General features: G+C 35.5%; 2 protein-coding genes across 2 annotated transcripts; one reads left to right on the forward strand and one right to left on the reverse strand.

The window, feature by feature from the left end:
- Positions 1 to 519: 519 nt before the first annotated feature.
- Positions 520 to 2,851, reverse strand: LOC113759571. Its single transcript, XM_027302148.1, has 3 exons — positions 2,342 to 2,851; positions 1,019 to 1,166; positions 520 to 851 (listed from the first exon to the last, which is right to left on the reverse strand). The coding sequence occupies exons 1-3, from the start codon at positions 2,849 to 2,851 to the stop codon at positions 520 to 522; spliced, it is 990 nt and encodes a 329-aa protein (XP_027157949.1).
- A 20,257-nt stretch (positions 2,852 to 23,108) lies between these two features.
- Positions 23,109 to 25,571, forward strand: LOC113759573 (rust resistance kinase Lr10-like). The gene is made up of 2 exons (XM_027302149.1): positions 23,109 to 23,805; positions 24,250 to 25,571. Exons 1-2 carry the CDS (start codon positions 23,109 to 23,111, stop codon positions 25,383 to 25,385), a joined length of 1,833 nt encoding a protein of 610 aa, XP_027157950.1. The 3' UTR covers positions 25,386 to 25,571.
- Positions 25,572 to 26,523: the final 952 nt, after the last annotated feature.

Here is a 26,523-nt window from a genome sequence, read left to right on the forward strand (position 1 = left end):
GCCTTCACTTTGAAAATTAGTTAGGATTTCGATTTGAAATCCTGATTTACGCACAGAACATAGAACAAATAATAAAGCAACGCGGTGGTAGTAGTAAGCAAGCATGCGCATGTTTTCTTCTTTGTGCCTCCGTTTGCATGATGAAAATACAGGTTTGAAGGTATACCTGCCGAGTGCTTACAGGAGGTTACAACTATATAAGTAGGTGAAAAATAACTCAAACGAAAGGATTATGGGAATCAAACGATATTAAATGTTCATAATAGTCAGGCACAACATACCCCTTTCTCCAAAGGTAGCATAAACCGACGCTACTAAAAAGAGGTTTTTTTTAACTTAGCAGCTAAAAAAAATTAATATAAATTCACCCATAATTGAATTAACGCTGGCGTGTATTTCTATAGGTATTGAACATATGATTGGCCATTGCATCTCTCATACCGATCCATTGGTTAATCACTTCGGGAGGGGAATGTAGTGGTTGTATCTCCGGATAGGGAGGAATTGCACCATTTGTGTCTAGATTCCTATATCGGGATTGGCAAAGTAATAGTCATTCGGTTGTTGATCTCTAATGAAATTGTGCACAGCACAGCAGGCAATAACAACGTTTATCTGAGTAGTCATCATGTAGTAGGGTATGGCGCCCCGCAAGATAGCAAATCTCCTTTTAAGAACACCAACTGTTCGCTTAATGACATTGAGGAGCATAAAATGTCTGTAATTAAAAAGTTCCTTGGCCGTGGCAAATCTCCCCCTTCTACGACCACTAACATCCGCTTGGCGTCCTCTATAGGGTGGTAAGAAACCGGGTAAGTTTCGGTACGCGGAATCAACCAAGTAGTATTTGCCTATACCAAATGTATTGTCAAAAATGATAGCCATTAGTAGTGTGAAATTAATGCTAAATAGAAAGAACAATGGTTTAACTCGCATACTTGGGGGGGCATTGGGAAATGATTTGGGCCCGTTAGAGCCCCATCTAAAACACGAGCATCATGGGCACTTCCCTCCCAACCTGCATACACGTATACGAATCTCATATCATGATCACATACAGCCAACACATTTTGTGATTGCACTCCGTGTCTATTTGTGTATGCCACCTGCTGTCCACTCGGAACAGAAGCGGGTATATGTGTCCCGTCAATGGCCCCAACTGCGTCCTTTACAAAAAAACAAAAAAGTTAAGGTGAAAATTTTGACGAATTTAATGAATTAGGGCAATTACCCACAAAATTAGTGTATTATTAGTTTTTTCCCACAAACTAAATTTGCTTAAAAAAAATATTAGGTAAACAGGTTAATTAATGAGCAAACAAGATGACGAACTATGATTACAATAATATTAAAATATATTACTTAATGAGCGAAGTATTTCATCTTGTTGATTAGTAGGGGTTTTAATTAAACAGATGTATACAACAATAAATTAAAACCCTCAATATATTTCATCATCGGGTTTAATTAAAACCCCCATATATTAATTAATTAAAAAATTGTAATGATGAAATCACTACAATAAAACCCCCATTAATTGCTCATCCAAAGCAACTGATGAAATAGTTCATTAATCACTTCAGGACCAGGTGATTACTTCATCAATTTTGAGGCCTGCGATGTTTCTTTTATACATCTTTGCTTCATTGGCTCAAGCTTTTGTATTTGCCTATTTCATGATGTCACAGAAGCCCATTACTATCTCTTTCCTCTAATGGACTTCCAAAAATATTGAGGCCGCTTCTAAACCAGAAGGGGTTTTGCGAATAATGGGCACGGACCGGGTTTATAGCTTCTAGTTTGGATCTGCCACTTCCATTATTCTCATTTGCTCTACAAATCCTGTTATTATCAATTACTATACAAACTAATATAAATATGAATTAAGGTTTCATATATATATATATATATATATAGAATAATTGTGATGTTAATTGGTACGTTAGTAGAAAATCATTTAAATTATATAGGTGTTACTTGGATTTTTAATTTCATCCTAAAATAATCTTGTTTTGATTTTTTTCTTTAACAAGTTCATATAACAATTCCATTAATACCAATTTTCTTATTTTACTTGATGTTATATGGATAAGTTCAATATAAGTCAACTCATACACACAAGATATAAGTAATGCGCATACACGCAATTAGTGAATTAGTCTAGCATTTTTAATTAGCTAAAGACTTAAAGTGGCACTAATGCCTTTAAACAACAATAGCACGAGTCAGCAAACAAAAACTCAGGTGTAATTTAGGCTACACAGATACATTCCACCTCAAACCAACCAATTAGAAGTTTACAAGATGAATCAGTTACAGGATTAGGTTTAGCCAAGCATACCTCAAACCATGGATAAAATCTGGGATCATTCATAATTTTTGGATGGACTTCATCCTGCCGCCTTGGAGTGATGATGAATTGCGCAAATGTACATAGACCCTTGATAACTTCGTGAATATTCCGATGCACTGTCTCAAGCGAGTGGTTGAATCGGTCCGCAATCATGCGCATCCGCATATTGTGACTCATCATAACTAAAGTCATCGCCAGTGCCTCCTCTATCGTCACCCTTTTTTGATGATGCTGGGGAACAAATCCACAGTCGGCCAATATATTACACAATCTCATAAATGAATCAACGGTTAACCTTGTTGCGTCCATAATTCGGGTGTGGTGCCCTGACATCACCTCTTCAACCCATTGTCTGCCAGTTAAAGCTGATGTCCTACATGGAACCTTCTGGATAGGACCTCCGAATGGTTCTGCATCTGGACCGAACAACAGGGCCGCACCGGCGGCAAATAGAATATCGTCTTCGTCTGAGGACGAACTGGTTGCACTTCCATACATGTTGAAGTTATGCACGTAAAAGGGAGTACTATATAAAATGAGGGAAAAGTAAAAGCAGGTTATAGGCTGTGGGAAGCAATTCTCTAGAAATTTTGAATTTGATGGGTAGGAGCGATTGGTAAATATTGCCAGTGCATGCTTATAAAAGCATTCGGTTGTGAGAATTGAGGCCATAATTATTTGAAACTGTGTCAGTTCGCCGGTTCAACTAGGACATCTGTGAAGATGTGTAGTCTGCAAAAAAACAAAAAAGTGAGAAAGCAAAACTCATGTGGAAGTATCTGGGTACGTGAAGTCCCTTCATATCAGCCCGTGCAGTCCCCACACATGCTAGTAGCCACACTAAAAATCTTATATGAGATCACATAGTAGGAAAATTTCTTGACCAATGATACCTCATAGACAGAGTACTTGACCAATTTCTTAATATAATATTATGATACATTTTTGCGAGGACAGCAAGCTGCTCACCCCATGTTCCATTTGCAGTACTATAGGACAAATACTTGGTACTTTGGAGAAAAAGCTCGTATTTGCTGGACCCGTGTGTATCATTCCTATTTGAACGAATGATGCATTTGAGAAGAAAAGTTTAGTAGCATTCAAAAGTAAGTAATTTGAAGTTTGTTTGAAATTTGTTAGTTCAATATAACTTTTACTAATGTGTGATTTTCAATTTCGGACGGCCTTGACAACTTTGTTGCTTTTATTGGACCAATTTCATATGAAAATTTACCGATGATACTCCGATTTCATTCTTGTCAAAGTTTGAAGTGAAAATTTACCAATTAGACTTTTAGATATAAAGTTAAAATTTGTATACGTAAGTAGTAATCTTTCCCACCAAAATGGTATTTTGGGTACTTATGTTTTCAATGGACAATAAAAGGGTCATTTCATAAAGTTACTTGTCAGGAAATTAAAATATAAGCATACAATTTATAAAAAAGGCCGTTGGTTTTCAAACAGAACTTTTAATAAGTACAACCATGGCCGCAAGCAATTGGTGTTTGCCATTTGAAGTAGTTAGTTTCCATGGTGTATACATCATATTTGTCACCCTAACCTCATGCTGTCCATGCACTAATATAAGTTCAGTTCATAATATAACATGGCAACCCGAGCACAAGCAAGTGCCGAAGATCATTCCTATCATATAGGTATAACAACAGAAATTCGCCACTGTCCAACGATCTCTATAATATAACAACAGCCAAGCACCATGTTGCACCACTAATACAATATAACAATAGAAATTCAGCCCGTGCACCACAATCCGCAAGTAATTCATTCAAAGTACTTTGGAAATTAAAGTAGCAATTAATCAACTAATCTTTTTTGAAACAGCCAACTAATCATTTTTTAAACTGCCATCTAATCTTCATCTAGCCCCTTCTCATCGGGAACCTGCAGTTTGTTAATCCAGTACTCCTGAAGATCGCGTGACATAGTCAGAAAAGTTTTATGCCATTTGTCATCCTGGAGTTGTAAAAGAGCTATGACTCTCCTTCCTTTGGACAGGCCTTCGAACGACTCGATAACCTGAGTTGCCATTGTGACATCATATTTCTCAAAGTCATTGGCACGGCGATCCTTAATTTGCAGTTTCGCTGAGGCTAGGTTGTTGAGGGAGTTGGCACACTCAACGAATGGATTATCAGAACTTTTGCTCGACTTGCTTTGGCGAGATCCGAACCTCGAGTTTGTAGCCCCTACGCTGGCCGATCCTCTCTTTCTTCCAACGTTAGGAGCTGTATCATAGCATGTGATATCTGGGTCACCGGTGAGCAATTCATCGCCAAAATACGAACTTGATTGCCCTCCCAAATGAGTAGCCGGCATTTGTCGAGGCACACGCGAAGATGGAGATGCAAAGGAGGAAGTTGCTTGGCTTCCAGTTGCAGTTTCTCCTTCAAAGACCTCGGATAGTATCGTATATTTGTCGATGCACTGGAAGTATCTGAACTGGTTATAGTCTTTATTCTCCTGTCCAATAAAAAAAATTATCCTTTAAGTCTCAAATAGAAATCATTTAATAAAGCCAAGACACACCTATTTGTTAGCACACGAGTACTTATTCATCATATTCTACCATGGTAGCCAAGAACTAATCGAGTCTTAAAATTATTACATTGCCGGTAAGGTAACAAGTCACAACTCAGCCCGACAGTTACGAATTACGCATCAAAGGGAAAAATTGTAAACATGAAATTCTGTTGCCAAAATTTTAACTTAATTTGGATGGTAGATTACCATTTGCAGATTCCTCCACTGAGATTCATCGGCCATAAAGCATCTCCTATTCTCGTCCTACCCAATTCCAGTTTCGGTCGAGAGTCGCAGACCTTTTAATTTGGCAAATGCATGCCAAATCCTCCTCAAACGCGTGTACTTTGAATGTTAGACAGTCCACATATACTGCTTTCCCCAATTGGAATTAAGATGGGCAGCCAGTTTCATCTAGTTTGCCTCGGTGGAGATGTTTGGATTCCACTCCCCACTTTTTTTCCACTCAACGTATGTCATACAGAAGTGCATCTCCATGTTTTCATCCCAAGGTCACGAGGCATCTAGAGATTAAAGACCAAAGGAAGTGTATATCAGTTTGTAGTACTGGCAAACGAATATTAAACTGTCAAACAATTACAGATTTTAGATAAATATATCTTTGTGACTCAAAACTTAGCTACTAATTTCCAATTCCAATTCCAATGCAGCAGTGGCAACCTTAGGGCTGACTCAATATGTGGAAGAACTCCAATAAGTATTGCCCTCATTTCTAGAAATACTTATTTGTTTGAATCCAAGTTGTACCTCAAACAATCAAGTGATTTGCAGGTGCTAGCATAAAAATTGAATGGAGTAAACAGGCACACATTCAATAATTGATTAGCCAATTTCAACAAGTACACCAAAGAATGTTAATTAACTGGATGTGTGAAGGTGGCTAAACAGGGCAACAGCATCAAAATCCATAGCGCAAGTCTTGTTTTTGGACAATGTATTATATTTTAGGATGGCCTTACCTTGAAGTAGTTAACTAAGGACTCGATGTAGTCGTTTGAGGCTGTGAATGAGTGGACGGAAGAAGCCTCGGATGCACGGGCGGGGGTTGCTGGACCGGACAATGATAGCCTGCGCTTGTTGGACATTTACTCCACGTAAGGGTGTGTTAATAGGATGCAGCTCATGAGTAACATCCACTTGAATGAAGTAGTTTAAAAAACACTTTGGTTCCAAGTTATCTTCTATTCTCAATCTTCGTTACTGGATGGGGGAGGGAGATGGACGACCGTCTGGGGAACTTGCCTATGGTCTTTATCTGTAAAAACAGCCAGCATTCACTTCATTTTCATTTTTTACCCAGTTCTTCAAAAAGCAACGCTAAAATAGCATTACAACATAGACTTATAATAAGTTAATGGACTTAGACGTGTATATCAGTTAATGGACTTAGACTTGTACATCTTTTTCAAACAAGAGCAGGCATGTGTTTATACTTCACCGGAGAGGGAAATAACAGGTTTGAATCCTATTTCAGCATACTTAGATATTTATAAACTTCAACATGTAAACAAGTTATGCCTACTTCATCATATTTCTAAACCTCAGAAATTCGGTTATCTTTTTGAAATAGCAGCTATACTTCAGCAACATACAAATTCCGTTTATGGCCTTTCGATACAAAACAGACCTAAAAAAATAGAAGATCTCCGACAGTCAAGATTACTCTACCAATCAGTCCAATTAAGTTTCAGCAGGCATTATTAACTTTCAGGCCAGTCCTAATCATGCCTTAACACGATTTAAAATAAACATCGAATTTCATCCTAACTCACAAATATCGTGTCTATAGGTGCCTGTACGCGGCAATTACGCCCAACTCTGAAGTATATTACGCCGGCAGCAACATTGCAATTTCAGAATGCGTAAAATTTATGATTCAATCATTCCTATTCGAATTAGGGCTGACTCATAAATTGGGGAAATGTGTGAAAAAACTTATATAAAAAAAAAAGAACCGCACCTGACCTGGTTCTCAAATTCGTTGCAAATTGTTTCAGATGACAACTTTCAATTTCCTTCTCACAAGCTCCAGTTAGAAAGCTCAAGCTCTTTACCCTTGATAACCCAAATTAAAGCTGGTATTCAGCTGCGAACTTGCAAGTTAATTACCCCAGATCTAGATCTCTATTTGTGCCTCGACTGGTGCCAAGCGCGGCACTGTAATTGACGTCAACAGGGGAAAGAAAGCACGGATAGCGGATGTCGTTTTGGATGAAGCCTTTTTCTTGAAAAAAGGGGTATAGAAATTGCAGAGAGGTGGCTGGAGTTTATCTCTGAAGCAAAAACGGAAGCTCCTACAATCCTCAATGCTCTCTGGACTGTTCTCTTTTTCCACTACCCCTTTCTTACAACGGATACATTTTAGCAAAATGTACGGAGGTAGTAAAGGTGTTGGGTGAGAATTGAATAAAACATGGTGGGCCCTTGCACCACGTGAACCCTGACTCCAAGACCCCTTTTGTCTGTTAGTTTGGTGGTATAACTTAACATCCCCTTGTGGAAAACATTTGCAAAAAATTACGTGTCCAAACAAAGATTTCAAATTAAAATTTGCGCACTAAATTAAGCAAAACAAATTATGCAGTCCAAACGTGTCCATTATTTCTCAGCTTGTTTAGGGTTTAATTTTGTTCATAGGAAATGAAATACTTTTAACATCTTTTATGACCACCAATGCGTAGGTTTAAAGATCTTGTATGGGCTGCCAGATCGGCAAATCAACCTCGAAAGTACGAGGAGTACATGCAACAAATATTCATATTAAATGCAGAGGTATATGCATGGTTGACAGGAGGTTTGGTCAAACCCGTATAGTGGGCCTTATGCAAAGATGGGAACTATCGGTGGTAGCACACATCTACAAATATGGCCGAATGTTTTAACAATTTAATGAGGGATGTTTGGATGTTGTCGTTCACAATATGTATTTGATTTACACTTAATCAGACAGTTGATTTGTTCGTCAAGAACCTAAAGATCTCAAAGGATAAGGTGTATCTACTCCCACAAAAAGACTTGGAAAAAATATTTGACAAATGAAGAAAATGAGCGAGTACACTTCGTTAGAGTGTATGATCCCGTTAGGGGAGTGTTTTGTATTACTACAGCTTATCAACAAAGTCATAGGGGTAGCAACATGCAAACTGTTGACCTTACAAATCAAATGTGTCAGTGTGAAAAATAGAGAAAATTACGATTTCCTTGTTCACACGTGTTTGCAGCTTGCTTTAGGTTCACAATAAATCCGATGACTCTTGTGGCACCGGAATATACATTTTCTAGCTGTTTTTATCTGCTTAGGGACACAAAATATTGGTCGATAATAGATTTGCGATTGCATATCCTAGGTGATCGTTTAAACAAAAGACTCCGGAGCCTTTAAAGACGGCTAGACTCCGGAATGAGATGGATCAAAAATGTCCGGATACTCTACGTCGGTATAGTAACTATTTGCAACCCGAACACGTTGCACCTAACTACCCATATTTTGGTTACTTTCATCAATAGAATGTTAAGATTAATGTAGCGTGAAATAAATTATCCATATTTGTGTACGAGTTGAATATATTAGTGAAATGCATTCTTCTATTGGTATATAATTTTAATATGTTAATATAGTGTGATATGCATATTTTTGTTGAGGTGTTATGAATATTATTTTTCTGTTATGTTGTATATGAGATTTTCCTCATTTTGCTTTTTAGTGGCATTTATTTTGGCATATATTTTTTATAATGCATACCCAATTCGACTAATAATAATTTCGTTGTAGGCATAACTGTCTATGGATCATTGGAATGCTGTAGAACCCCCAACTCAAGGGCCGATTAATTCTTCTGTATTATATTTACAGCCACACCACAGATCTGCTATCATTTTTTATGGTGAATCTTGTGACCTAGATGTCAGAAGATGTGACAAAGAATCTTTTAAGCCCTTTATGCATATAGACCCTCGAGTATCTGATTACATCGACAGGATTGGATTTGGTGGGGTACGTAGAGTCGGTTACGTTCATGTGGATCATAGATTGATCACTGCACTTGTCGAGTATTGGAAACAAGAGACACACATATTTCATCTTTCTATTATGGACGAGGCTACCATCACCTTGCAGGATGTGGAGGTGCTGTGGGGCCTGCATATTGATGGCCTTTCTGTTACCGTGAATCATATTAGACGGAATCCCTTACAACACCAACAAATGATTTATGATGTTTTAAGTGTTTGGCCAGAGAATAGGCACTTTCGAGATGGGTGATTAAAGATGTCATTCATAAAGACACGATTATGGATAGCATTGGAGCCCAGTACCTCTGATGAGGTGGTTCGTCAATATGCTCGGATGTACATACTGATTCTATTAGGAGGCCTACTATTTGCAGATACCACAAGCAATGTTGTTAGTACAAATTGGTTCGATTATGTACAAGACTTGGAGGCGATGAATGAATACAGTTGGAAAAGCGCGATGTTGGCCTGTTTATACTCGCGGATGTATATTGCTTCTCGAGCAGAAACTAAGAGTACTGGTGGGCCTTATTTATTATTACAAGTAAATAAAAATATATCTCATAAACTATTTTTGGTTAAACACACATCTTATTCAATGAAAATTACCTTGGTATTGAACAGTTTTGGGCGTGGGAGCGAATCCCACTTATTCGTCCTGATATACATCCTCGATATGAGATTGGAGATTACCCAAGAGGAGGGAGATGGACAGATGATCGTTTAGATTATGAGCCTCCTGGTAGGCTTGCGGTGTATTACCGAGAGTAGATGGGGCTGCTAAGAATAGATCAGGTATGTTATTATTTTGTGGATAATTATTAGTTGTATTTCACTGAATTTATGTTCAAGACAATGAGGATTGAGTATCTATTTTTCCTGTTCTATCAGTTCATTTGGATGCCATATAGTGGTAACATACTGTCATCTCTACTCGCATATTGCAAACGAGGAGAGCATATATGGCGAGCAAAGGTCCATTTGATATGATACGAACGGCACCAACCTTGTGATGCAACCCGTACAGAAAGGCTTGGATCTAGAAGGTAGAGACTCACGTTGAAGACGACGAACGCAGCGGATCACCTAAACCCAGTGATCACGTGGTCACCGAATCTCGGTATTTGTAGAAAACGCTACAATCTAGCGCGGTCCTAGATTGATAAGTCAATTGAATACTTAAGATATAAATCTAAGATATTCAAGGTGCTTCAATGAAACTTTGAGAGAACTCTCAATGTAATTTTATTAATCATAAAAAACTGAATGTAAAACAATGACCTAAGGCTATTTGTAGCCATGACTAAGGCCTAACAACATATGGCCCGTAAGCTCCGGGGGCGTTGCCCCCGAGCCCCCACCAGGGGCGCGTCGCCCCCTGGACCCCCGACTCGCTGACCGGTCAGCGAAACCCCCGTACCGGCTCAGCGTAGGGACTAACTACGTGGCCCACTAAAGTGCTATTGGTCCTAAGGCCCACATGGCCTAGCCCCTTGACCCAAGAACTAATAACGACTAAGGTCCAAACCACAAGTTAGTTGGACCTCTTTATTACATTCTACTAAACTAATAATGGGTCGTGGCCCAGGCGAATCATGGGCAGCTAATCCTCATGGATGGCCGATAGTAGGACAACATCTCTAGTTTCGTTGAGACCCTCGATGGCCCTTGGCTCTCTACTTGACTCACGGGTCACATGAACCAATGTTTGTAGTGTCTCATTCAACCTCTTCGCGCGAACTCGTGTCATAGGCCCCAATGGCACCTTCACTTGCTCCACTTGAATAGCTCCCTCGACCTCCTCATCATGATATTTTGGCACATAGTTGAGTTTCATTGTCCAGATCGAGTGATACGTCAGTTCGGCATAGTACAAAAAATTTCTAAAGAAATTGATACTGATCAAAAGGGTTTGCACCAACTTGGTCTAGCTAGATTTTCAGGAAGAAATTGGGCTCAATTTCATAGGAATTGGATAGGTTATTAGGATCGACACTACGAAGCTGAGGTCCAGGAATAGCCTACAAATACATCCAAACCTTCAGAAAAGTATCTCAGATAGTACCACCGCCACACCATCTTGTACATTACGTCTCTTATCCATTAGCAGACGCAGTCCAGGCACATGCTCTACGGGGTATTAGGACAACTTGAATATATGGTAATTAGTACCCTATAATTTTCACTCCGTCAATATGTGTGCTTTTTGCTAGCATTTCCTAGTCAATCTTGTTGAGGTATATTAATTTGTCTATTTTCTTTATATCAGATGGATACCATGCAGCGCATTGGACATCAGTCGCATGATGTCCTCAAACTTGATGATCCAGGACATGTTTTTCACCCATGTCTTTTGACGATAGTGGATGGTGCATTTGGGTCTATGCAACACCTTCAACAATACGATCGTATGAAAGTTGGTGATGGGGACCCATTTGAGACCCAAATATAGTCTCAGCATGTTCCCTATGAGAGGCCAGTTGGACATGTCTCTCGTCAAGTTTGAGCATCTACCAGCGAAGTTAAACGACACAGGCATGGCTTGCATGATGAGGACGACAACGAAGCAGAGCATCATGAACCTGAAGTGGACCCTCAAAATTGCACCAGGTTGACCGGTACACATTTTTCTACATCACTACATACACCGATTTCGATTTTGCCACAGTTTACACAATTGCCACACTTTCCTGTTTATGGTACACAATTCACTCCTTCCTCACACGTACTTGCGTTTGATTTACTATTCACGCTTTCGCCGCATATACCTGTATTTGGGTACGATGCCACTACATCAGGGGATTCTTATGTGCAGACCTTAACCAAATATATGATTTGATTTGTGCCACGGGAGGTGGTTCTGTTATTGTGGATCTTTCACATTATTGCACTCTTGGTTAGACTATATTCATGCCTACTCAAACCCAACCAAAAGGCATGCCAGGACATGCTGTTCCAGAAAATTTTCACGACTATCGTTCCAAAGACATGGATGATAGTGATGGAACAACTGAGTCAACAGACGAGATACCCTTGTCTTTGAAAATGCAGATGATGATTATGGCCTATCTACTGCTGTTCCACAAGTTCTTGCACTAGTTATCGGAGAACGAGTGCTACATAATCGTCAGAGAAGGCCTACTACTAGATATTATTGTCCTCCGATGACACCTCAGGAGAAGGGTAAAGGCAAGAAAACTGTGAGGCATTGATATTATTTTGTCTTCGATAATGTTTTATATCTCATCCATTTAATGCATTTCACATGACATTTAATTTAATTTAGTTGTCTACTTTTTTCTGTTTAATCCAATCACTTTCAATTTGAAAAGCGTTAAACATTTTCAAAATAGAGAAGTACAAGTTATTTTATTAAACCCTATAATTGAATAGAAGGGTCCCTATAGGATAATACCTACAAAACAAATAAGTACTAGTTGTTTTACAGCTATTTAATTGATTAAATTATTTAAACTAATTATCGTATACCAAATAATGACACACAAACAATAGATTGCGTTTTATATGAAAATTAAATATATAAATCGCAATTCGTGTTATAATTTTTCATTTTTTGACACATTTACGGTTCCTTTAACATTCTATGCGCATTATAGATAATAAAATTAAAATTAACAAATCATAATAATATTAAACAATACTTCCATTCATTACGCAGTCACTTCAACTTAAATCATATTATTAAACCATTTTCTAAATTTAACAAATCATTACAATTAAGCATGTTATATAACTTAAGCTTGCTAAAATAGTAAACCTTAATTCTTTAAGAAACCCCTAAATCCTTTAACGAATGGATCAAATTTTTAAAACCTAGCATCATTTAAAATGCTAAAATGCTAGCGAGACCAGTGTTTGTTTTTAAAATTTTGTCGAACTGTCTGCATTGTTTTTTAAAATTTTGATTTAAAATAATTTTTATAGAAAAATTTTTGCTGAATTGTACAAAGATTTTAAAAAAAAAGCATTTCTAAATCGCCTGGCCATGGCGTGACAGCTGAAGGATTTTTTTTAAAAAAAATTCTAAATTCTCTGGCCATCGGTCCTACATGGCGCGATGGCCGGAAAGATTTTTGAAAAGAAAAAATTTCTGACTTCTCTGACTGTCGCTCCTACATGGCGCGATGGCCAGGAGGATTTTTTTTTTAAAAAAAAGGCATTTCTGACTGTCACGCCATATAGGAGCGATGGCTAGAAAATTTCTAACCTCTTTGACCGTCGCTCCTACATGGCGCAACGGCCAGGAGGATTTTTTTTTTTAAAAAAAAAACATTTCTGACCTCTCTGGCCATTGTGCTATATAGGAACGACGGCCAGGAAGCCTTTTTTTTTAAAAAAAATTGCCCGTCGTGCCACAAAGCAGTCAACCCGCCATATTTGACCGACTTTTTTGTCATCTAACAATATTCTAATCAATTATCCCACCCACGAAACCTTAATGCACTAGTGATGGCCACCAACCCAAAAACTGGTTGACCTTGAGTAACTACTTAACTATTTTTTCCTCCCTCCCTTTGCATTTTGGAAGAAAAGATTGACTAAGACATGTCTTGAATCACGTGCTCTATCAGAATTTCAGAACAAGTGATCGATCAATCACTATTTGTCGTCTTTCCTCTGTAAATAACCTCAGCAACCTTCATTTAAGAAGTATCTCACTCAAACTCTCAAATTCTTGATCTGTTTATACCCAAATTAACTTGATTGTTAAGAGTTACATCGGGAGACTTAGCCAGCAATTCTCTCCCTCTCTTTAAGTTTTAGATACATTTACATTTGGAGGAAAATAGCGAGGCAAATTTTAACTGACTATCCTTATAAATTGAGTTACCGCTCTTAAACTTGTTTCTTGTGAGCCTACTGGACATTTCGACTAATTTGCAATACCCAAATTTAGTAAATAACCTCAACTGAAGAAAACACACAGCATAAAATTGAGGCACATTTGGCACAAAGGCAGTTATCATGTGAGCCTAATCTGCGCCTATTCCATCAAAGAATAAATCATAGTTCATTACATAAACTGCTGCGGTCACAACTTGAACGTTGCATGGTTGAAAGTTGATATAATTGACAAGTAATTCAAACATCATAAAACTTGAAACATTAAGACTTGATAGTTCCATTGGACAGTGTGCTTTCAGCTGAACCTGGATCCATGCATATGCTTCATTTAAATTTAAAGCTTTGTATTCAACAACCTGATGAATGTGAAATTTTCTACTAAATCATTCTTTCTGCTATGCATGCACTTCTTAGGAAGGTAACTATAATATCTGCAGAATTGCCACTTCATGTAAATTGGACTGTCATTTTAGTTTTCTTCACTAATTACTATCTCTAGTGGTACCTCTATAAATTAATAACCTTAGGACCATATAAATTCAATTAATTTAAAGAGGTATTAATTAATCGATAAATTAGTACTCACATTCAAAGAAACACTCATTTGACCAACTAAAGTTTTGTTTTATTTTATAAAAACATGAATTATTATATTAATAAAAGGAGGCTAAAAGTCTAAGAAATATAAACCACTATATATCTACTTGATTTACAAGTATAATTTAATTAAAGTCCAAAACTTTTACGCGCAATAAGAAAAGTTAGGAATGAGATTCAAATAGATTTAAATTTCAAGAAACAATAAAAAACAATAGAATTATATTTTAGAAAAATATGATGTGCAATTTTAGTGAATTATTAATATATGATACAAATAAAACCAAAGGATTATATAAGGTTTTCAAAAAAATTATTATCTTATTATTTTATACAAATTATTAATTTAACTCATTAGCCCAAGTTGAGACTAGAAAAATTTATTATTTAATAGAGGTTATTAATTTATCAAATATTAAATTATAGATGGTTTACTATATTTTGTATCAAATAATGTTTTGGTTGTTTTGTGTTTTAAAGATACATTTTTCTTAGGTTTTTGATAGTTTGGGAGTTCATCACACAATTATGAGAAATGTAGCAAGAATGTCTTTTGCTTTGGATGTGAGGATGAACGGTATGTGATTAGCATTTATTTTACCTATTTTTAGTTAGATTTTAGGGTAAATTTTTGGTGTATTTTAAGTTAAAATGGAAGAATTGAGTACCTTTATAAGTTATTTTTTGTACAAGCACTGTGTCTTAAGCAAAACATGTAAAAGTGTGGGTTAATGTGCAAATTTGTATTGTTTTTGTAAGTTTTAGTGTTTTGTGAACTGATTCAAATCAACGAATGTTGGATAATTTTGATATATTTTGGTATTTTGGCTATATCTTGAGTTACAACTATTACATTGAGGTGATTCTTAAACCATTTTAAAGTTAAGACACAACTCTACAATTATTATGAAGAAATCGAAATCCAGTTCATCGATTTTCCCGGTCAAAAAATTGAAATATAGTCAAAAAAATTTGCTGTCTAAAGCTCAAACAAGGGGATTGACCAGTCAGGGGTATTTTGGTTATTTATAAGGCTACAGAATCCAAATGAGATGATTGTTGATGAATTGGAAAGGTAGCTCAAACGAATACGATTTTCATGTTTGTATAAGAACTATTTCAGTTTCTTTTATCGAGAAAATTGCAGTTGAAATCAGTCCAAAAATAAAGCAAACTTGAAGTTTGACCAAAAACTGCAAAACTAAAAAAGCAGTAGATTTGCAAGGTGATTTGCAACGTACACCTGACAAATCTATCTTCACGGATCCCTAAATTACTGTTCTAAGTTGTTCTACAACTTGCACTCATTTCACACTATTTTGTGGAATAATTTTTCTGATAAATTTTGGCTAGATCCAACTAAACTTGTTTTAGAAAAGTGGAAAACAACTTCATGACAACATTATGAGCACATTTTCTCCTCCAAAAACATCTATAAATACTCCCTTGTATCTCATTAATTGGAGCATTTTGTAGTATGGAGAAGTGGAGTAGAAGTAAAGGTAGAAGTAATTTTAGCTCTAGTTTAATATTGCGAAGTTCAAAGTTAGTTTAAAATTTTTGAAAGGAAAGTAAAAGTACTCTTGTATCAAACTTATTTAAGAGATTAACTTGTGAAGGAATTCAAGAATTCAACCTTTAACACACTGAATAAGAATTTTCTTCATAAATTCTGTCTCTTGTTCTTATTTGTTTTGCCTTGTTACAAGTTTGTTTCATGCTTAGATGTTTTTAATATGATGTCTAACTAAACTTTTCATATCCTAGGGTGAGGATGAACTTCTTGTAATTTTGATATGAAGTAGTTAGAGAATGATTATACTTTTTTATGATTTGTTAGTTTAAAAACTTGTACTTATACTTTATAGTTGTTTGGCCATTAACTATGAATGATTTGATAATTATTGAGCAATAAAACTTGTCTTGAAATAGATTGAATTTCTTAAACATTAGCCTTATTCTTACCAAAGTAGTAAATAATGGTTAGTTTGATTCATGCAATAATTTCATTGAGTTATTTAACTTGATTCTTACCTTTTTTTTTTTATGAAAATAGATGAAGGATGATTCAAGAAATTAATGTTCATTGACTAAAGCAATGACATATATTTGGAATTTATTACTTGACAAATCATGGAAGTATAAGTATAATCATTTTAATTAACTTTTAATTTTAATACAACAAGGGATTCTACTCCCTAGGACCCTTTTACTTAATCTTAAAGTAATCATAATCTAACTTGTTCTTTATTTCTTATGTTGCAAACTACAACCTACATGGTTGGTTTTACCACCTAATAGTTGGTTTTATATTTATTATTTTTGCTATATGCTTGATTGTACCGCTTAAACTAACATCTTCAATGACCGGTTTTACCACCTAGTTAACTTTTTTTGTTTTTACTATCTTAAACTTTTATTGTCTAGATAATAGAGCAAGTAATTAAACTCAAGTGGTTGTCACATCCTAAGTCCTTATAGGATCGATACCTATTGTTACTATAGTCAATAAACAAACCATGTACTTGTGAAAATAGGATAATAAGATTTTAAAATTTATAATGGGATAAGAGTACCCTAACAATGTTAACTGTTGGATGAGTGCCGTAACAAGATTGATTATGACTAGTGTAGAAAGAGGGGTAGGCAAATCTGGAAAAGACATACTGGCCAAAGAGCAAAGATCTTGACATTGTAATAGGCCATTCAACATCTCAAGCAGCCATTGATTTTATATGCAGTTCAATTTTTAAATCCCTGATGTATCAGGATATTGAATTTGAATACTTAATTTTTATGTTAATTGACAAACTCAGTAAGCTTAAATATTTCTATGATGCCGATTTCAGTACAGGAATATTTAGCTTGTTCAATAAATTATGTTAGCTCTCCATTTGCAGTTGTGACATTATACATTGAACCCGTTGATGCTTCCATATTTATGTGCTTGCTGTAAGTAGTTTGGGATGGGAGTCTATAGCCATCTTGAGAAGGTCGTGGCTTTTAGCATTTGATCCTAAAGAACGATTTTGTGTAGATTCCTTTTCTTTTTCCTTTTTAAATGCTAGTGGTCCAAAATCCGAATAGGGGGTTTGCCATCTTTTAACGCCACCAATGCCTTTTAGTTTCTCTTCATATGTAAATATTCAAAATAAACTTTTGTTTTGCTATTGCTTATTCTCTCGTACTCATATATAGCTTATGCCATTTTTATTTTTATTAATAACTCATGCATCATAAGCTTTTTCCCCCTATTTACAGTCTAGTTATTAAGTCATTGACGAAATAAAAAATAGAAATTACATAAATTGATTTTGATAGTTTATGATAGTAATTACAATTTTTAGTAAAAACAAAATGTCGATAAATTATTTTGCAATTTCTTATGCTATTTTAGAATCAAGAGGAATTAAAGAAGAAAAAACAAAGAAAAAAGAAATTAAAGCATTTTTTCTAAATATTTAGTGCTTGTTTGAATTAAGAATTAATGTAGAATAAGGTATTGTTAACAAAAAATTATGAATTACATAAGATACTTTAACAAAATATAGTCATTGAATCTATTATGTTCGATCGTTTCTACAAGGATGCGGGCCACTATTATAATATAAGTGTATAAGGATCGATATAAGGAGTTTGAATCAATTACTAGGTTCTTTACCTGCTCATTATTTAGACGAATATCAATTAACACAATAAAAAACAATTAAAAAGCAATTAATTCAACTAAGATTGAAAACATAAGAAGCAACTTATAGATGAAAAGCTTGAAAGAAAAGTTACCAAATACTTAAATTTTAAGGTAAAGATCCTACTAATGGCCAAGAATACAAGTGATTGGATTAAACTCTTGCCATTAACTCGTCTTATTATGGACTCATTTCCTAATTTGATCAAGACTTATTCTCAAGATGAATCGATTATTCCTAGCATTAGGTTCCCCTACTCTCGTGGTGAAGTTCTAATTCATAGATTTCATGAAATACGACGAGAAAATTCTATTAAATGTATCACTAGTCTTGTGTGCATACTCCTTAGGTTTCCTTTATTCCCTTTCTATTATTGTTATCAATTTTCATTAATTAACAACAACTAAATGATTTATAATTGGTCATCAAGCAACTACGAATTTTAAAACATGAATAAATGGACCAGCAAGTACAAGATATAGCAAGATAAACCATATCCAACGCATATTCATAGATCCATTAATTTCCTCTATCTTTAGATGAAGCACTTAGTTCAACATCTAAATTAAAGCAATAAAACACAAGGATTCATTGCAATAATCCATATTTTAGCAAGATAAGAGAAGAGAGTTGAGAAAAGCTTAGCGAAAAGTTGAACAAAACTCCCAACATCTTCCATTAATCCACCAAGCTTGTGCAATGAGATATTATTCTCCTAGTTTCTCTACAAGTTCTCTCCAAAAGAGAGAATTCTCTTCTAGATTAACAGTAGGTCTAAATATCTAACTAGCTAACCCCTTCTATTCTAAGTATTCCTCCTATTTATAGCCTTTCCTTACTCTTTGGAGTCTTTACAGGACAAAAGATAATTCTTTCTTCCATGTGAATACAAAACAAATGTGCCTTCAAAAGTCCAATTTAGTGACGCTTGAATGGAATTTCCAAGGATTGAAACGACAAAAAGTTATTTTTGAGGATGTTTGATCTTCTTCTTCCAGCCACCAAAATATCCCATCATATCTCCAAACAAAAGCAAGAAAGTATGATCCAAAAGAAATCTTTTTTTTTTTTTGGAAAAATTCAAAAAGAATCAACTTGTGCAACTTGCAAACAAATTTTGGCTGACCAAATCAGTCCAGAAACCGCCTCGAGTAAGGCCGTTTTCATGGCCGGTTCCTGTGCAAAGTTTTTGAGCAAAAGTTGAGAAACCATTTTGTCCATAAACTGTTCTACAAATTGGTTCAGCCTCAACTGCTTTCATTCCCCTGCCTCATCACCATTTTTACGCTTAAATGCTTCTTGGTTTTTCCGCTTAACATGGAGATTATTTTCTTTCAAATCTTTTGCCCATTTCCTACAAACAACCAACCAAACAAGTAAAACAGGACAAAAATTCTAACATAGATCAACAATACTCAAACATCAATTTTTAGGACAATATCAACTTTTACTCTTGATTTTATCACAAAAATGGTTAAAAACTTCATGAAATAGCCATAAAACGCAGTGCACATAAGGTACATATCAAATATTTGGTAGCACAAGGGTAAAATTGATAAAGGATTGAGTATTTGAGGCCATATGTGTCTTTTTGAAGCCTTTTTTGTTCACTAACATGTTCGACCGTTAGTCATTATGAGGCAATTCGAACATTTTGTAAATATATCATGTAAATCAAAATTGACCCCTAGTTGTGGGGGTAATTTGTAATTAAGGCTAATATAATGATTATGGATTGACTCCACCATGCAAATTACTTGTAAGTATATTACCAAAAAAAAAAAAAAGAAACAAATAGATGAAGATGATATGGAAGTTAGTATGGTGATATTTCATTGTGAAATTGGAAGTTTAATAATCAATTTTGCATCTAGGTTCCAAAAAGAAGGAAAGATGAAGTGAAAGAGAGAAGATATCTAGTATGATGAGTTGCATTTGGGTGAATTTTTTAACTGTAACATTAATTTGTTTTTGTAATGTGATATACGTGAAATACAAAAGTGACTAGAAATATATAAAAAAAAAAAGAAGTTAGAGAAAGGGTACACAGTAAAGTTTATTTGGATCGAAGATTATGCGAGAATTTTTTTTATTAGTGCTTTTAACACTTCTTGTGATATTTGAAGGCTAAAATGTTGGTTCAAAAGATAAAAAGGTAATTAGAAAACACAAAATGTATAAAAAAAAAAAAGGAGAAACATTTTTCTAAATAATGGGAAATCCAAACACATCTAACTGCCCCTTTCCAAACGTTATGCATTGCTGGTTTATAGTTACTTGTAACATTATTTTAAAAGTCAAATTTATTTTTTGTGGTAAAAAGTGGGAAAATTTTTATTAATTAAATTGATAATTGCATCAAAGCGGAAATTACAAGAGTTAGTGGAATCACATCCCACCAAGAGAAATAAAAATGCAGCTAACATGATTATGGTGTGTTAATTGGATTTTGTGAACCGAGGTTTACAATCTAGAGCTCAGTTTTCTTTTTTATATATGTTTTTGACTGAGCTTGGCCCATTAAAGCCCACAAACTATAGGCTCACAATCGTCTAACTAAGTTAATCAAGCTTCAGGTGGAGTTCCACCCAAGCTAGCTCATGCTTTTAAAATTTTCAATTTCATAAATTTATTGGTTAACCAAACAAATTTTCAGAAATATCAAGTGATATAATGATAAAATGTTGTGTTCAACTCTATCTTCACACGATAACATGTAACATACATCATTCAAATGAAAAGGGTTGAAATTTTTTATTAAGAATTAACAATATTAAATTTGATAAAAATCATACATGACTTGTAGATTAAAAATTGTGTATTTTGACAAAAAAAAAAGGATCATGAATTGATATTGACATATTAGTTTTTGTTAAGTATTCCCGTTGTGCATATAAATACTTTGATGTCAGTTACATATTATATTTTAAATCTTAAACAAACTTATATTCGTGTGGCTTATTTGGGCCGAGCTTGTTCATGCTGATTTTGGCAGGGCACAAGTTCTGCTGACTTATAAGCAAGTTTACCTGAGTCTAACCTGACCGTATCTTAGACTCAGGCCGAATTATTACGGGCTTGATGGATCGAGCTCGGGTATATTTGGCCCAATGACAGTCTTGAACAAGAAATAATTTTTCAATCTGAATTATGAGATTTGTTAAGTTATTGAATTGTTAACTACTGAAATTTTAACATTTAAGAACTGAAATCTTAACATATTTGAATGTATTCTGCATTAAGTGATAAGTGAACAGTTTAAAATTTATTTTTTTAAATTAAGTTTAATCCAAACAATCCACAACCATTTTATTAATTAAGATGTTTTAATTTTCGATTGTCAAACACGTCTCAACATATTAATATCTGAACCCATTAAATTTGAATGCTAAATTGAGTTATCAAATAGGGTCTTGGTTGCTTCAAGATATATACTTTTTCAATTAATTCAGAAAGGGGGAGGGGGTTGGAGGATCCTTATAAATGCACTAAAATTTAGCCAAAAATTTTTTTATAAGCAATTAAAAAATGAGTATGGCTAATGCTTGCCTCGGGAGCATTCGTTATCTTAGGTATTAATTTTTAAGCAAAATTAAAACTAATTTGAGAAGGAGTCTAAATGCAAGAATATAATAAATATCAGTGTGTTCATTTATATGGTGATTTAGGTGCAATTTAGAGGTATTAACAAGTGTCTCCGTGCCACCTTTAAGAAAAATCCTTGTAAAGAAATCTGTCAAACATTAATTGCAGACAGGAATAACATTAACAATTCCAATGTAATTACTACTTTAATGTTGCATGAGCAGACAGTTTTTTTTTTTTTTTTTTTTTTCTGGATAAATGGCAAGAGCAGCTCTTTGGTCGAAATTTGGACACAAAGTATCAATACTATTACAGCAAATTAAGGAAGAAATGAAGATTGTCTTGTCTAACATAGAGAATTCTATGACACTTGGATTAATTACTTTAATCTCGATCCATGCTCATTTCAGGGACACAATACTATTCTCCGTTGGATACAATTTTGCAAGTCCAAAGTCAGAAAGTTAGGAGCAAAATGCTCATCTAGAAGAATGTTGTGAGGCTTGATATCAAAATGCAAAATTTGCATCTCACAGCCGCTGTGTAAATAATCAATTCCCTCAGCAATCCCATGAGCAATGTCGAACAGCTTTTCACAACTCAAGGATGTTGTTTCTGTTTCTTTTCGGAATATATATTTCTCAAGAGATCCATTAGGCACGATTTCATATATCAACTTCGCTGATAATTTCCTGCCCATTGGCCTTGGATTTGCCCAGCATTTTTGCCACTACTAGTGGGCAACTCCGAAGCTTTCCTTTAGAAACGGTCATCTTTCTTATGTCTGAGTATGCATATCTAACTGGCATGAGATTGTACGGACTGTTTATTTGTTCATGAATATACAAATAAAGGAGAGGATTTTCTCCGGTCAAAGATCATACCAAGCTCAAATAATCAATCACTCTACCTGCCAAACGTCCCTTTCTTGGTTGAAAACAAGAAATGGTACTCATTTTTTTTCTTACGCTTATTTGTAGATTTCCTCCTTACACTTAGTAGTAACCTTAGCAATCAACCATTATTTTCTTCTAAGCCACCCACAATTAAGATTATATCAAGCTTTAACCACAAATTAAGAAGGGCATAATTGAAATACAAAAAACTAATATCACAACATTGCTTACACTTACACTTCAAAATACCAAAACTCATGGTACTTTATAGACGGATTATCTTGAACCGTTTCTTGCACCAAACTCCCTTGAAATTTAGTGAACTAGGCTAGTAGCTAAGAAGTCTGCAATTTTTACAATTAAATCCCTGTTCTGACTTCTTAATTTTTTTATTTTCTTTTATTTTGCGACAATCGATTTATTTTGAAGAAATCCAAGTTAATAAAAGGAGAAACAAGACGTTGTGCGCGACCTAATTCAAAAGGATACTTCCCACAATCTGCCTTGAAGAGGGAGGTGCCGGAGCTTATCTTTCTTCCTCGGAAAATGGTAATCCTCAATGTGACCAGGCTAATCTTCTTAGCTACCTTAACTGCTCTAGGGTCCTGCAAAATACATGATAATTGCACAGTGAGAAGGTGCAGCGATCAGGGTCCGGCTATCAGATTCCCCTTCCGATTGAAAGACTATCAACCACAGCACTGTGGCTTCCCTGGATTCGAGCTTTCTTGCACCCAGAGTCAGGAGACTGTGCTGGAGAACCCATTTCGAGTTAAAGCATCCCTCAACCAGACCAAGCCTCCTTTCTCAGTGAAGTTTGTCATCAATAAAATTGATTACGAGTCTCGATTGCTGTATGTATCCAAATTGGATGGCTGCCTTCCTGGGCTGCTTCCCAAACTAGATTTATCTGCATCTCTCTTTCAAATACCAGATTTCAACGACTATGACTTTTCTTTTTTTAAATGTTCTTCCAAAAAATGGTACATGATACCTATCCCCTGCCTCAGCAATTCGAGTTACCAAGTTTATGCAACTCAGTCTACTGATTCCGTCCGATTTGCGTCCCTAGTTTCTTGCACGAAGATGTTTGAGATTCCTTCAGTTTCCTATGCCCTCATTGAGCCTCAAATCCCTCTAGTTTTAAGCTGGTCCGCACCAAATTGTGGATACTGTGAGGCAGAAGGCAAGTTCTGCAGATTGAGGAAGAGCAGCAGTTCAGCAGGTATTCAATGCTTGGAAAATGGTACAGGTAGATCATCTATCCTCCTTCCATCTCTTGTAGTTTTACTATAAAGAGAGCCTTCAAATTTGCCTCCTAGCTTGTCCTATCTACATTTATTTCCATCAAACAATAATATCCATCCTCTCCAGAACAGATGGAGTGTACACATTGTATGTGCGTCTGCTGCCCTCAATTAAATTTGGTTTCTTGGTTTTCCTATGAAATGTTCAATCCATTGCAGCAGATTAGTAATTGAGGCAATTTCCAGTAATAAATTCATGCATGAGTGTTATCTTTCCTTTTTCACAGGTCCGCTGAAGAAAATAAAGGTTACAGGTTAGTCGTCACTCTACCTGAAGTCGATTTTTTTTTTTGTTTGGTTTTTTTTTCCTACAAAATAAAACAAACAGAAAAATGGAAAACAAGAATGAAACATCCCCTCTGTCTATGTAATGAATTCACTTTGGCATGCAGGCATGGTAGTAGGTCCTGCTCTCATTGTATTAATTGGAATTGCCTCCTATCGAATATTTCGCTCCAAAAAACTCAAAAAAGAAGATCAACTTAAGATCGGACAATTTCTGGAGGATTACGAGGCTCTCAAGCCATCGAGATACTCCTATTCTGATATCAAGAAAATAACTGGAAATTTCAGTGAAAAACTAGGCGAAGGAGGCTATGGAACAGTTTACAAGGGCCAGCTTTCTAACGAAGTTTTTGTAGCTGTTAAGGTCCTCAACAACAGCAAGGGAGGTGGGGAAGATTTCATCAATGAAGTGGGCACCATTGGTCAAATTCACCACGTTAACATTGTTCGATTGGTTGGATATTGTGCTGATGGATACAGAGGAGTTCTTGTCTATGAATTCTTGCCCAACCACTCCCTCGAGAAGTTCACATCTTCAGAGAACGAGAGAAATTTGCTCGGATTGGAGAAGTTGCACAACATTGCTTTGGGCACAGCGAAAGGGATCGAGTACCTTCACCAGGGGTGCGAGCAGCGGATCCTCCACTTTGACATTAAACCTCATAACATCTTGCTAGACCAGTATTTCAATCCAAAAATCTCTGATTTTGGTCAAGCAAAGTTGTGCTCCAAGGAGCAAAGTGCTGTGAGTATGACTGCTGCAAGGGGAACAATGGGATACATTGCACCAGAAGTCTTCTCCAGGAACTTTGGAAAGGTGTCACATAAGTCTGATGTTTATAGCTTCGGGATGTTGTTGATCGAAATGGTTGGAGGTAGGAAAAACATTAAGATTGGAGGTCAAGATAATAGTGCTGAAGCTTATTTTCCGGAGTGGATTTACAACAAATTGGATCAAGGTGAAGAAATAACAATCCAAATTGACAACGAGGATGATAAGATTACAGCAAAGAAACTAATGATTGTAGGGCTGTGGTGCATTCAGTGGTATCCTGTTGATCGGCCCTCCATGAAAGCTGTGATTCAAATGCTTGAATCAGAAGAGCCTCCTTCCATGCCAAGAAATCCTTTTGGCTCGGCAAACGAAGTAAACAAGAGAGCCACAATGCGTGGAGGCGGCTGTGTCAGTGAACTGAAAAGCATATCTGAATCTGAATCAGAAGAGTTGTGATAACACGAAGGTTGCTTAAGAGTGCCAAAAGACTGACCAATGCATTTCACAATTAATTTGTGGGTAAATTGAGAAAATACGTCTTGTGATTACCATGAAAGTCATATGCCCTCTTCTTGATCTGGTAATAAGTTTTAGAATTGCCTAAAATGGGAAAAGTTTGATTTTTTTTCTTTTTATGTGTAAATATCATTTTCTCATTATTAGTCATTAAACCTTGGCTCAAACATTTGTTATTTTGGATTTCCCATTTTTGTCCAAAGTGCAAGGCAAATTTTGGGATATTGTTGTTATTTTTGGGAGATTTTCGTGAAAACCATTAGAGCGGTTGCTGCATTTTACCCCATTTCAATCCCCCTTTTTGTTTTGGCAAGGAAAAAAAAATTGTAAGAGGAGTTGAAGGACACTTTATTTCAAGGCTAGGCCATCGATGCTTTTTAACACTTCTTGTAATTTCATTCCTTTATATGTCTAGAGATTGAAATTTGTATTTTCTGTCCATAAGTCTAATTTTTGACAATAACACACTTTTCTTAGAATTTGCAAAGTAATCTTGTCATGAAGATTTGTAAGTGTTGAGAGAGGGGAGAAGGCCTGCTCCCCCAAGTTTTAGAAGATTTGATTTTGCTTTTATACAATATTGAAAATTTTAGTAAATGCTTTTTTTATATAAAATTTTACAATTTTATCCTTGAAAAACTTCAAATTGTTTTATGTTTTATACTGAGGTTTGGATATGTCAAATTCATCCCTCAAGGTAATTTTTCTGGTTCGTGCTGAGTGAGGTCCAATAATGCAACAATGCTAATATCGATATTAACTATATCCAAATAGACCCACAAACAGCAAAGTCAATGTCGAAACAAATGCCCGGTTATTAGTCTGTGCCCCATCTTGACCGGCGCTTACCAGTCTCCAAGCCACAAAGTCCAAGATCAGGACCAAATGTTTTCATAGGGGGAAAAAAAAAAGAGAAATGTGCTAAAAACTTTTTGTGAAAACTCACAATCTAAATCGACTCTTATATTAGCAAACTAATGATGATTTAATGTCATTTTTATTTTCTTTGTGCCATAATAATTAGTGAATGTTTCCAATAACGTTTATTTCAGAATTATTTTGCAGCAATTTGAACCAA

This window comes from Coffea eugenioides, chromosome 2, assembly GCF_003713205.1.
Source record: "Coffea eugenioides isolate CCC68of chromosome 2, Ceug_1.0, whole genome shotgun sequence".
NCBI lineage: Eukaryota > Viridiplantae > Streptophyta > Magnoliopsida > Gentianales > Rubiaceae > Coffea > Coffea eugenioides.